The sequence below is a fragment of the Poeciliopsis prolifica genome, unplaced genomic scaffold (assembly GCF_027474105.1).
Source record: "Poeciliopsis prolifica strain line A6 unplaced genomic scaffold, Auburn_PproV2 SCAFFOLD029, whole genome shotgun sequence".
In the NCBI taxonomy this organism is placed as follows: domain Eukaryota; kingdom Metazoa; phylum Chordata; class Actinopteri; order Cyprinodontiformes; family Poeciliidae; genus Poeciliopsis; species Poeciliopsis prolifica.
In genome coordinates, this window is record NW_026562404.1 from 5,203,806 (window position 1) to 5,216,043 (window position 12,238).

The window sequence follows — 12,238 nt, forward strand, 5'->3', positions numbered from 1 at the left end:
GTATGCAAACTATTTTCCGCTAATGAATGTCTATAGTATTGATTGTTTAAAAAAGTTAGCATGAATTAATGCACATACATAATTATACTCTTAATCATTACCAGTTAATTGTTATCTATTCACCAAGCTTGGCCATTGGCTTCATACACAATTGTGCTCAATTCTCATCTCCGTGCAGTGCTACGTTTCTCCCATTGAATTTGATTTCACTTACAGAGCCACTCAGCATACAGAAGAAGTGCTGAACAATGATGTTGATTTTCTGCACTGTTTTACAATTGTGTTCTGCCTATAATTTTAGCTATCGCAGCAGAGGAAGTGAGCAAAGTCACTCAATTCCAAATATTGAATTAACATTAACAGGTATCTTATTTGGCAATGTACTTTTGTCTTCGTAGGGTACTAGAAGGGTGGTTTGATTATAGTGCAATTTCTGGTAAGCTTCATAATGTCGAACTGGTACATCACATATGTCATGGCCAAACATTAGCAATTCAGTAAAATAATAGCTTAGGGTCCTGTCCCTCTGTAAGAAGCAAAGCGTAGAAGCGTGTGAAGGTTACTGTAATGGTTCTTAACGGTAGAGCCCGATTCTCAGAATATTTCAATATTCTGAGAAAATAACATGTAACATCATGAATAGTAACCAGTAATATCCAGTCCTGCACTGTCCCACTGTAAATTCCAGGACAATATCCTGAACGTCTTTAGAGTATAACCTCTTCTGGAAAAGCAAAGGTCTGAGAACGTGACCTCTATTTTCAAGAAGACTTACCTCCTGTTAGATTTAACCAAAGTTCTGAGAAAACAACACATAAGTTCAAAAATGGTAAGCTGCATAGTCCTGAGAGATAGCTCATAAATTCCAGAACAGCAACATATAAGTTTGTTAAGTATAACGTCTTCTGGAAACTTTGGAAATGTGGTAAGGCAATCTCTATGTTTTGGCAAAAAATAAAAAATAAAAAAATCACAGAGTTCCATGGAAACTTGTAAGTCATGGAGAATGCAGCTTGTAAGTTCCAGTTAAGTAATCACCAAAGTTCGGGAAAACAATGTGTCAGAGCTATAAAAAGCAACCTCTAAGTTTTAAGACTGCAACATGTTGGATTTAACCAAACAGAGTTGGTTTCCATAGGTTTGGGCCCAGTAACCTGTCAGTACATGGACTGTAATATCTTAGCTCTGGGATACTAATCTCTACTTTCTGGGAGACTAACATGTTTCCAGTATTATACAATGTTTTTAATGCATTGTTCACTTCAACAGTTTTCAATGTTTCTGCCAAAGCATCACTATGTACATAAGGGATTAAGCTATGTATTTGACCGCTTTAATAAATGTGTTGACAATCGCTTCTCTAAAAACAGACCCACAAATAATCATAATAATAAATATGATCTATTTTACTTCTAATAATTCAATGCCTATCAGAGTTACTGACCGGTTTGCATGGTTAGTACAAATTTACCAGGCACAGCAATGCTGAACAACTGAAGTAAATGTTTTGAACCAAAATACTCATGAATGTTGATCAACCTTATTGGTGAACCTGCTGAAATTTGTTTATGAGTGCAGAATTTTTGCTCCACTCATCTGCATCTTTACTTTTCCCCAACTCTTAGAAATGTTCAGGGTTCGATTTGCGATTGTGCACTGGACCTTCTGGAGCCAGAAACATGTGCACACCTAGCAGAGGAGTACTACATCTCAAAAAAAGAAAACAGTTTCCAACACTGTGGAACAAACAAAGCAAACCATATTTAGATGTGAACATCAAAACACCAGAAGCACAGTTTACATTTTTAGCCTTTCTTACAGATGAAATCAGAGCGGTAAAGTAAAACACGTTCTCTTGAGTAAATAACTCCAGACACAGCCGGCGCAGGAAGAAAAATGAAAAAAGGTTTTATAAAATGCTATGACATTCTGGCCTGGAAACAGCAATCTCAGTCTCGAAGCTGCTCAGATCGTGATCACATCATTTCGCTGCCCTTCTCTTCCGTCAAAAGCTGCAACCATCACCAGCTAATTCCTGGAATAGTATCAAGACAGGTGAGGATCAGCAGCAATCCAGCCACCACACACGCTCCAAAGCAACACCATCGAGTGCCTCCATCTCGTCACGGCGACAGGGTGGGGGCAGGATGGTGTCACATCATCTCTGTCATCTATAGGTGACAAAGCAAACAGAGAGGCCTCACCCATCAGCCTCGCAACCAGGATACACACGCGCATCCATTACACGGCTCGCTGACTTGCACAACAGCCTCACCGTGTCTTCCTTTACAAACACAGAGAGCCCGACGCAGCTGCAACCCACACGCCGAAAAGAAAGAGAAGGAAAGTTCTGCAGAGGAGAAGCCCCACAGTGAAAAATAAGTCATCTATTCTCAGACTCAGTTGGTTTCTCACACTCTGCACTTTCCCTCTGCTCAGACTCAAAAGGCTCGCGCTCCTTCTGTCCGTGCTGCTGCATCTCTTTGCTGAGAAGAGATTCTTTAAACAGCTGTGACTGAGGTGGTGATACTCCTCAGGGTTATTGAGGAGAGTTCTTGAACAGCATGGCTTCTCACCGACGTGGATCTTAAATGATGTCAAGTTGCAGGAGATTCAAAGAAGCCATGCGAAGCAACAGATTTGGCAGAAATGCTAAAAAATATAGAGAGTGAAAAGGTACATAAGAAAATGCTTTCAATGTAGATTCTATTAAAAGTATATTTAAGTTAGAGTAACCCTTATTATAAAATTTCTGCTCTGATACATTTTCATTCTGTGCTACTTTTACACCCACTTATTTTGCTCTCAGAGGAAAACATGTGTATTAGTCAGGCTTAATGACTTGTGGAATAACTCTTTAAAATCTTTTAATTTACTTAAAAAACATAAGCAATTTGGACTATTACAGACCTACAATGAATCTTTCGTTCCAAATTTAAAAATTGCTGCTAATTCAAGCTTTGTGAGACTGGATTAGATGTCACTAAGTCACAGAAACAGCACTGGGGATAATTACCAATCATCTCTTCCTAGTCCTCCACAATAGACTCGCAGCTATGCTTGTCCTGCCAGAGCTTCGCTTGATACCATCTGTTACAAAATGACATTCAAATATTCAATTAAAGAGGATTTAAAGTGGTATTTTGATGAAAGGAAAAGAAGAATCAGACTGATTTAAGCTTCAAACCTCTCGTAGAGTCCAATTAGTTTTTAATCCCAGAATCTTCCTTCAACAGAATGCTCAATGTTTTGGTTCATGTTGACTCTGTAAATGGTGATTTTGAGAAATACAAGAAATCTACGCCCAACGTGCTCATTTTTTGCTTTTTGGGCTTGAAGACAAAAACAGCAGTACAAATCTTTTGTTGTTGACAGGTAGCCAGTTTGAAGGAATTGTAAACCAAATCAAAGAAAACATGTCACAACATTTTGGGGACAATTTTTAATATTTGCTACCTGAAGAAGATCACAGTTATTGCCATCTACTGGCACACCCAGGGTACTTCAGCCTTTTTGTTAGAAATTCTCCTTCCAGGGTCTTTACAAAAAACAAAAAGAACAAAAAAAAAAAAAAAAAAAACAGATTAGACTCCAAGCACAGGCCAACAACCAAAAGAGCAGGATCACTTTATTAATGTGCTTTAAATGGAGGCATTTGTCTTAGAGCCTGCGCTCCAAAGACAGAAACGGCAAGGTGTTTTTAAAAATAACATGTCCTTTTTGTCATTTAGAAATGAAATTTGTATCAACTCCTTCCATTTAAATCATCACAAATAAATAAGTAAAGAGTCAAGACAAGAAATGGCCACACCTGTGATGTAGCTCTGTGTTCTGCATCAAACATTTCGTGACTCGGATCGTTGTTTCCGTGCTGACATTTAGCACCAATCCAGTATCTCTTCTGCCATGCGGAGCGGAGTCTTTTAATAAATAAACACTAAAATTAGACCCTGCAGACATGACAGTGTTCTGAGAAATATGGAAAAAATGTTCCGCCGCTAGCTTTCAGGGAGGAGCGGGGGATGTGAGGCGATACTTGCATTAGCACACATTCATCTTGCTTCTTTTTATCTCTCCTTTGCTCCTTCTTTCTGCATCCAACCCAGAAACACCCTCTCAAATGCGTTTAACGTGATTCGCCTGTAGCCGAGTGCAGACGCAGACAACTGAAGAAAAGCTTTAAATATGCATTTGGTGTGGACTTCTCTTAAACGCTTATCTACGGGTCAGAAATATAATCCATTCAATAGTTTCGATAATTTTCTACCTAAATGCCAAGCAGCTGAGCATGGATTTATAGGTTGCGTTCTGATAGGAAGTGATTCATGATTTTAGTCCACTCCTGCAACCCAATATGTTCTCCTAATCTTGATTTGATGTGACACTCCTGCATTTGAAAAGTTATTCTTAACCTGCAATTATGAAGTTCAGACTTCAAGGTTTGGATGTCAGGATACCGATTCTCACTTCAGCAGAGTTTGCAGTTACATATGTCGTGTGTTCACCAACCCCCTATTGACATTAGCCTCTCCTCACCCCATCAACCAGCTGAAACCCAGCCAAAGTACACTCACTTACACTTCACTCTCCAAGCTGCTTCTCCATTGCTTTTCCTCTTTAGTTCCTTTCCCTCCCTTTTCCTTTCGCCCTCCCCCCCTATTTCTAAACTGAGCTCCAATTAAGGCAAACTGGCATTCTGAACAAGCTGTTTTTAGGAAGATCATATCTCTCTCTCTCTCTCTCTCTCTCTCTCTCTCTGTCTCTCTTCCTCTCTCAATGTTTTTTGGCTCTGGTTCCATTATAGAACAGAAGACGTTAGGGTAAATATCCAGTTCTTATTTGCACTGTGCTGCAGAAGAGATGTGAGGGTTTTTTTGTTTTGTTTTGTTTATCCATGAGGCCACAGTTACAGTGTAAGCACAAACCATGGAGACAGGCAGGTGTGTCGATGGTGTACGTCATGTGTGCGCAGGCGAGCGTGAGAGCGTCTCGTCATGAGTGCTTCTCAGAAGCTCCCTCATCAAGCGGTGCTTCTCTGACAGTGTGAGCTCTGCACTACACAGAGGGGATGTGCAGCCACCGTGCCGACTTGTTTCTTATAACGTAAACAGCTCTCATATGACACTGCTTGCATTGAAGCATACACGCTGAGAGCTGCTCTTGAAGAAATATGCTCTCTTTTTAAAAAGATCAAATAAAATAAAAAAGTCTGAAAATGACTTGAGCTGTAGTTATAAAAATACTCTTCCTGAAACCCCCCACCTTCACCTCTGCACACATAAGAAATGTGTCTTCATGTAGATGTTGCTCTGGTAGCAAAATGAGAGTGTGGAACTGCAGCTGGCTCTGTCCAGAGGCTTGGTTTAATGTTTCAAAAAAATTACTTCATTAAACACACTGAAAAGCCCAGGACTGAAGCATTTGTTCTATATTACAGAAATGCCATGTCATAACATGAGTCTGATTCATTTTTCAAATTTTAGTATTACTACAAAGGTTAATATTTGTGCAATTACAATTCACACGAATGTCACAATCATATATTTTAGAGCAAACTTTTTTTTTTTTTTTTCCAGGGTGTAATGATTTTACACCAAACAACTCAAATGAAGTTTGAATATATTTTGGAATCTCTGCTGTCCCCACAGGGTCAGGTTAATACACACAACCTCAAATGTATACATACAGCACCACCAATATTCACACCGGCTTGCACAGAAACCAGTTATTAATAAGGCTCTGGAATAATGGCTGCATATTTGAGAATAGTTCTTGTCAAAAATGATCGAAATGATTGTATTGATCGACTTTTTGACACCGATAAAACTTTTAGCGACAGTCCATCAGTGACCTGTACTGAAAAGGTCGTCTCGTGCCTCTTTCTACATCTTACAGCTTATTTTGTGGTAGGAAAAATGTTCACGATAATTAACTATGGAGACAGTACTGTTGAAGAAATATGATCAATTGGAACGTGCAAGTGATTTTTTTATTTTTTTGTAATGCGCCTCAAGGTGACATTGGTTGTGAATCGGAGGATTATAAATAAACTGAACTGAAAAGCACAGTGACCTGCAAGGTTTCTGTGTGCTCAGACTAACTCAGTTAACTCAACCCAGTCCCACTGGATAAAGTACTTTTAGTTGTTATTGGTTTTACATTCAAGAATCTTTTTTGTGATCTTTTGTGTCAAAAAGCCACATGTTGTTGATCATGATTCAATTTGTAAATGCAACAAAAAGGGTAAAACGTGCAAAGGCATGAATGTTTTTGGAGGCGCTGTATTTTTCTGGAGGTGGAAAACGGCTGAGTTGACTGAGTTCTTCAGTAATTCACCTTCCAGGTCATTTTACTACTCAGTTCCATTCAGTTCTTCCTGACTGAGTTATAAAAGCATAAAAAGGGTAAAACACCCAGGGGGTTGAATACTTTTGGTAGACACAAGTTCAAAAAAAAAAAAAACTCACTGACTTACTTTGTTATACAACTAAAAAGAAAGCTAACACAAGCATTTGCTGTGGAATAACTTATTTATTTGAAGCAGGAATAAAAAGTATCTTTTTTTTTTTTGGGTGAGCTGCGAGTAACTGTAACTGTCTGTACTTTGCTGTTCTGGTCCACTTCCATCCCTCATGTAGAGTAATTTTTAGCCACAGCAGGAGGCGGCTTGTTCTGAAAAAACAGCAATCCGCCTGTAATGCTGTCTGTTCTGGAGAACAAAAACATACTTTCAATGATCTGCTGCCCAGCAGCTAAAAGGCATTGGATTTCCTACTAGAGTGAAAAAAAAGAAAAAGAGAGAGAGAAAAGAAACTATGAAGCAGAACTGAGTGTGTAAAGTGTTATGTAAAAGCAGTTAAAAACAAGCATTTTTATTAATATTATTTGTAATCTATGTAAAAAAAAAAGTTTATCAGTAGTTCTAGTCACAGAAACAGCTCTCGAAAATCTATGCCTGTGAAACAATACATTTAGAAACCTAATCAACATCACCCGTTTAAAGGGATTTAAATGTATGTAATTAGAGGGTAATGGCCACAGGGAGCTCCTTAAAAACAAACTGATTAATGTCAAAGAAGCAGGTAATTCAATAGAGATAATTAGAGTCTTTTTTCCAACTAACTGTTAATATCAATCAGCTTAATTCAAACAGGAAAAACAACTCCTGCATTTGTCACGTTAAGGATTGATTGGAATCAGATCGTCCTGTTGCAAGCCATAACTTAAAAAGCATTTATTTTATATACAGTACACCAGTCACTCCTATCAATATTGTCTCATATTAATTAATATATTTAATGCTTAATCAAAGGCAAAAATCTTTTAGAATTAGATTACATACCAAGACTTATGAAGATTGCAAACTTTTTTTCTGGCCTCTGTGCAAGGCAGGACAGCGCCGCACACACATAATCGAGTCAGTCACCTGAGTGAGGCAAACGCTATCTAATCTCAGGCTCTGGTAACCCGATGTGATGCAGCTTCAGGTTGATCTTTGTCCTTTTAAGGTCACGCACAGTCAGGCAGTGTAGTCCCACAGTCCTCTGTATCTCCTTCTCTCCCTGGAGGACACACGCTCCCAGAAAACCTGATATGGACAAAGCCCGGGACTTCCTCCGTAGCTCACGTCGTCATTGCTTACACTCGCACTCTTTAGAGTAGAAAACTAAACGGTTACATTTGAAACAAGGATGAAGTGGACGTCAAACTTTGCTCCTAAAAGGACAAGTTTGTCTGTTATTTCCAAGCATATTGAGAGCAGTAGGTGTCTTGCCATCGCTGCCGGCTAGTACAAACAGAGTTTTGCTGCTGTTCTGTTCTTGACGGTGATGTCCCGGTAGTAAAAGAGAAGACGGAAAACAAGACATGACCAGAGGACAGCAAGTAAAACAAATATACAACATCTGCTGATTGAATAAAAGAATGTTGCCAGTGTTAAAAAAAAGTTAGCTATTAGCATTGTCTTTCTGCTTCGATAAATGAAAAGACGCATGTGAATGTGGAAGGAGCAGGACAAGATGAGAGAAACTGTGACTCAGTGATCTGAAAGTCAGAGGAAAGCAAACCAGAACAGGATTGGAAATTTGTCGAAACAAAGGAGATTATCAGAGTCGGGAGATTTGACACTGTCAACATGCAGGTTGTCTTATTTCTAAGGTCTTCCATCTTCTCATTTGTCATGTAAACCATCCATCCATCCGTTTTCTGATCACCCTTCTCCCTAACTGTGTCGGGAGGTGCTGGTGCCTATGTCCAGCTGCGTCCCGGGCGAGAGGCGGGGTTCACCCTGGACAGGTCGCCAGTCTGTCGCAGGGAACAAACAGGACAAACAACCATGCACACACACACACACTCACACCTAGGGAGAATTTGGAAAGACCAATTAACCTGACAGTCATGTTTCTGGACTGTGGGAGGAAGCCGGAGAACCCGGAGAGAACCCACGCATGCACAAGGGAGAACATGCAAACTCCGTGCAGAAAGACCCCGGGCTGGGAATTGAACCCAGGACCTTCATGCTGCAAGGCAACAGTGCTACCGACTGCACCACTGTGCAGCCCTATTCTTAAAATATTAAAGAATATTTGTCACGTTAAGGATTGATTGGAATCAATCCATGTCTTAAATCCAGTACTCATACAAAATAGTAGGTTATGTTGTTTTTATTTTCTAGATGTTGAACATTTTTCACCAACTTTTCATTTGTTTTCCCAGAGGAAAACTGGCAATCACAAAGCCCAATGCTAAATAAAATAAACTATTTCCATTAACCTTATCATCCCATTAGCCAGCCCTCAGTGAAACCTACAACAACTTTATTTTATTCTTCTTTAGGACTGGAAACTGTGACCAAAAACAATATTTTGGCTGCATTAGCAACCTAGTGAGACTATTACAGATAAGCATCACTAACAGCTTCCTCTGTCCTCACTCGCACTCTTTTGTGCACCTTATACTGCTCTGTACAACAGTTAGTGGACCACTCACATCACCCATGCATACATACACACAGACACACACACACGCACTCCATCTAACCCAAACCCAGATCCAGCTACAAAGCTCCTTTTGTTCCATTTCACTCCAGGAAAAGTCACAACACACGCAAGCCCGCTGCAGCAAAATGAAAAGACGTTGCACCACCACTGATAGGGCAGAAAGGGGAAGGGAGGCAGCTGAGTGTGTTTTCTTGCCCCATCTGGAAAGAATTGCTCGTGTGTGTGTACACACACGAGAACTCTCTCTCCCTCTATAGCTCACACATACTTATGGATTGTAAATTATACCTAAGCAATTTACTGCCATTTCACGACTAGACCGAGAGGGGAGAGCTTAATAAAAGTGAACTCCTAACTCTCAGGTGTGTCCAATCTGATACTTTCCCCTGAAGTTATTATCATCTAATGACCTCCATCAGATATGGCAGATGGGATTTGGGTCTGTTTCGACTCTCACGTATAGGCAGAAAGTCTGGCTGCTACGTCACGTTGCACAACCACACTGGCATGTTTATCACCCCAACTCCTGTTGGAAACACATCAGTGTTGTATGTTTGATTGCTTCTGTGTAAATCATTGACACTGCCCCCATTTTTTATTTATTTTTTTTTTGACATTGCTGCAGAGAAATCAAAGATGTTTTCAACAGTGAATCAAAGTTGAATCTTGAAGTTTGCGTTTCGGGACATGGCTTAGCTCTGACTGGTTTGGTGAGGGGTGATGTTTAAACAGCGTTGACAAAAGTGCAACTGCTTCAGGTCTTACCTGTTCGTTCCCTCCCGTTTGGGTTTTGTGTGGCCGTGGCCTGTTGCTCCCACCCCGGCCCATCCCGGTCCCACTGGCTCTGCACAGGTCCCTTCTCCTCCTCGCTTGATGGGAGGTCCGCCTCGCCTCCCTCAGGGAGCTGCACACAGAGATGCCATTGTCAGCATGGGAGCTCTGCTCTCAAGGAGGAAGCAATTGTAAGATTGCACCGGGCGCTTATGGCCACATAACCGCAGAACAATATACCAGTGGCTGATTTTTTTATTTTTTTCCCCCCACAATTCCCTGCATCTTTTTCATCCAGTTCTCCATTACACACAGAGCAGGAATGCAATGGAAATGAGGCCCTGCTTTTGCCACAGAGAAAGCAGTTCCACTCTGTATTTAAAGCCCAGCAGCACCAAAGTGCAGCTTAGCGAAGGAGGGCTGAGTTATCTCCATTTTTCAGACAGGCAAACAGATCGGATTCCCTCTCGTGGTTTTTAGGACTGTCTGTCAGGAGGGGGAGAAATGATTTATGATGATAAACAGTTTTCAAAGAGACCTTCAAAGAGAAATGCACTGGATGTTCTGGTACACTGTGACCTCTGAATGTCTGACTTCTGCGGCCAGATGTGGTTGAATGTACAGGCTTTACTTTCAGTCCTGCAGCCTCTCCTTCTTAACATATAATCTGCATCAAGAAGACAAGAGGTTCCTATCTAGTCACTCTACAGATACAAATCTGAACTAACAAAAATCTCCATGGCTCAAACTTTTATTCAATGTCTAGGTCCACTCGCCCCCAAGAAAACTCAAATTACTAGAATTACGTCTCTCACCATAATACCACGGTATTGACAACTTCATATCTCTTGCATGCATTGAGCAAGTTCATACATCAGTATTAATAAGAATTAAACATTATTATTTTTGCTTTATTGACGGTTTTACATGAAGATAAATTATTTCATAAATATTTTTTATCCATCTTAAGATGTTCAAATGAGGATTTCCTTTTTCATAATGCTTACGTTTTTCTTTTTTATGTATTTCCAATTTTTTTATCTCACTTTCTTTTCTTCTAGTTCTTTTATTTTATCATAAAACAACTTAAATTAGCTTGTGTGTTAACAGTGCCACACACATAACCCTCAGGCAAGGATCCATTTTCATGATTGCCGTCACAAATATTATAGAGGAACCAATAAGTTCCGATCTCTTATTAGTCTCATACGAAGGTGAAGATCAGAGAAAGTGAAGTTGAAGTAGAAAAGCTACGTGAGAGTTTGAGAGGGAAACTAACGCAGCATGACTTTTGTTTATGGTCACGTGTTTTGTTCGTCTCCACTCTGCTTCCTCTTCCACAGAAACATCCAAAATTCCTCCGAAGCACTGAAGAGGGACAAGGCATCTCCCTACTTGTCTGCTTTGACCATTTTAGGCGGAAAAAAAAAACAACTTATGGAAAATAAATTAAAATAACCCCGAGATGAAATGGAGTGAGCCAAAGATAAGATGCAATGCCGTCCTCTCTGAGCCCAGAAAAGCACCTCCATATGTGTTGGCTTCCTCTGTGAATTTGTGCTAAACACAAATCCCAAACACACAAAGTGATCAGAGTTGTAACTCACCCACTGCTGATTGGGCATTGCCACGGAAGTCAGCACATCAGCCATGGCTCCCAACATCTGGTCGGTGCGTCCCTGACTCTTCTGCAGAGACTTCATCTTTTTCCTCAGCTCCCCTAACAACCTTCACTCCTCTCAGGCTGTGCCACAGTGTGGGGCTGAGCCCACCTCGTCCTACACTGGAGCCCACAGCATAAGAGCAGCTTATCCAGGAAGAGGAGGGGTGCTTACGTTTGTCCGGACCTGGGAGTGCACACTTCCACAGAAGCCTTCAGAAGTTGTCCCTTTCTCATTCCAGAGAGGTGAGTCTGTTTCTGCCGGAGTTCAGTGAACGTCTGCCTCGTCCTGTCAGTGGAAGCTTTTACCGGCGAGACCGGTAGATTCGAAAGGGCCCCCTTGTGTGAATCCGGAGTCCTCTTTGTCAGCTCTCTTTAAGAGGACACTTTTCATTATTGAGTAATTATGTCTGGGAGGCTACCCTTTATTTTGACTTCACTGAAGTCGGAAAATGAAAATGGTGACTTTTCACATCTCTCTCCTTGAAATCCTTCTTACTTATCCTCCATTGGTCAAAGAAGATCACCTCCCTCCCAAAAACCTCACCTCCTGCCATCATTCTCCCTCTCCTTTCCTCTCACCCCCCATCCCTCTTGTCTTTACTTCCTGAACTCTGCCCTCAATCAAAGAAAATCAATCTCTTTTATTTATCTCTCTGTTCTGGGTTTCAATTTAACTATATCACGCTGAGGTGCACTGTCAACAAATCTGCCCAGGCCTCACACAGCAACACGTCGACTGTGTGAACTCTTCATCTGTAAGGCCAAACCCCAACTAAGGCCTGAGGGAATTTGCACGCGCATGAAA

General features: G+C 40.7%; 1 protein-coding gene across 3 annotated transcripts in view; it reads right to left on the reverse strand.

Annotated features, from left to right (window-relative positions):
• The window catches only part of arhgef25a (Rho guanine nucleotide exchange factor (GEF) 25a), a 53,916-nt gene extending 42,390 nt beyond the window's left edge, over positions 1 to 11,526 (reverse strand). Inside the window, exons 1-2 of one of the 3 annotated variants that reach the window (XM_055049826.1) lie at positions 11,378 to 11,523; positions 9,765 to 9,903 (exon numbers count right to left, since the gene is read on the reverse strand). In XM_055049826.1, the coding sequence (XP_054905801.1) occupies positions 9,765 to 9,903; positions 11,378 to 11,473 (235 nt within the window). In that variant the 5' untranslated portion in view covers positions 11,474 to 11,523. Of the gene's footprint in view, positions 1 to 9,764; positions 9,904 to 11,377 lie in introns of all 3 variants that reach the window. The other 2 variants (XM_055049827.1, XM_055049829.1) reach the window with 2 other exon arrangements.
• Positions 11,527 to 12,238: the final 712 nt, after the last annotated feature.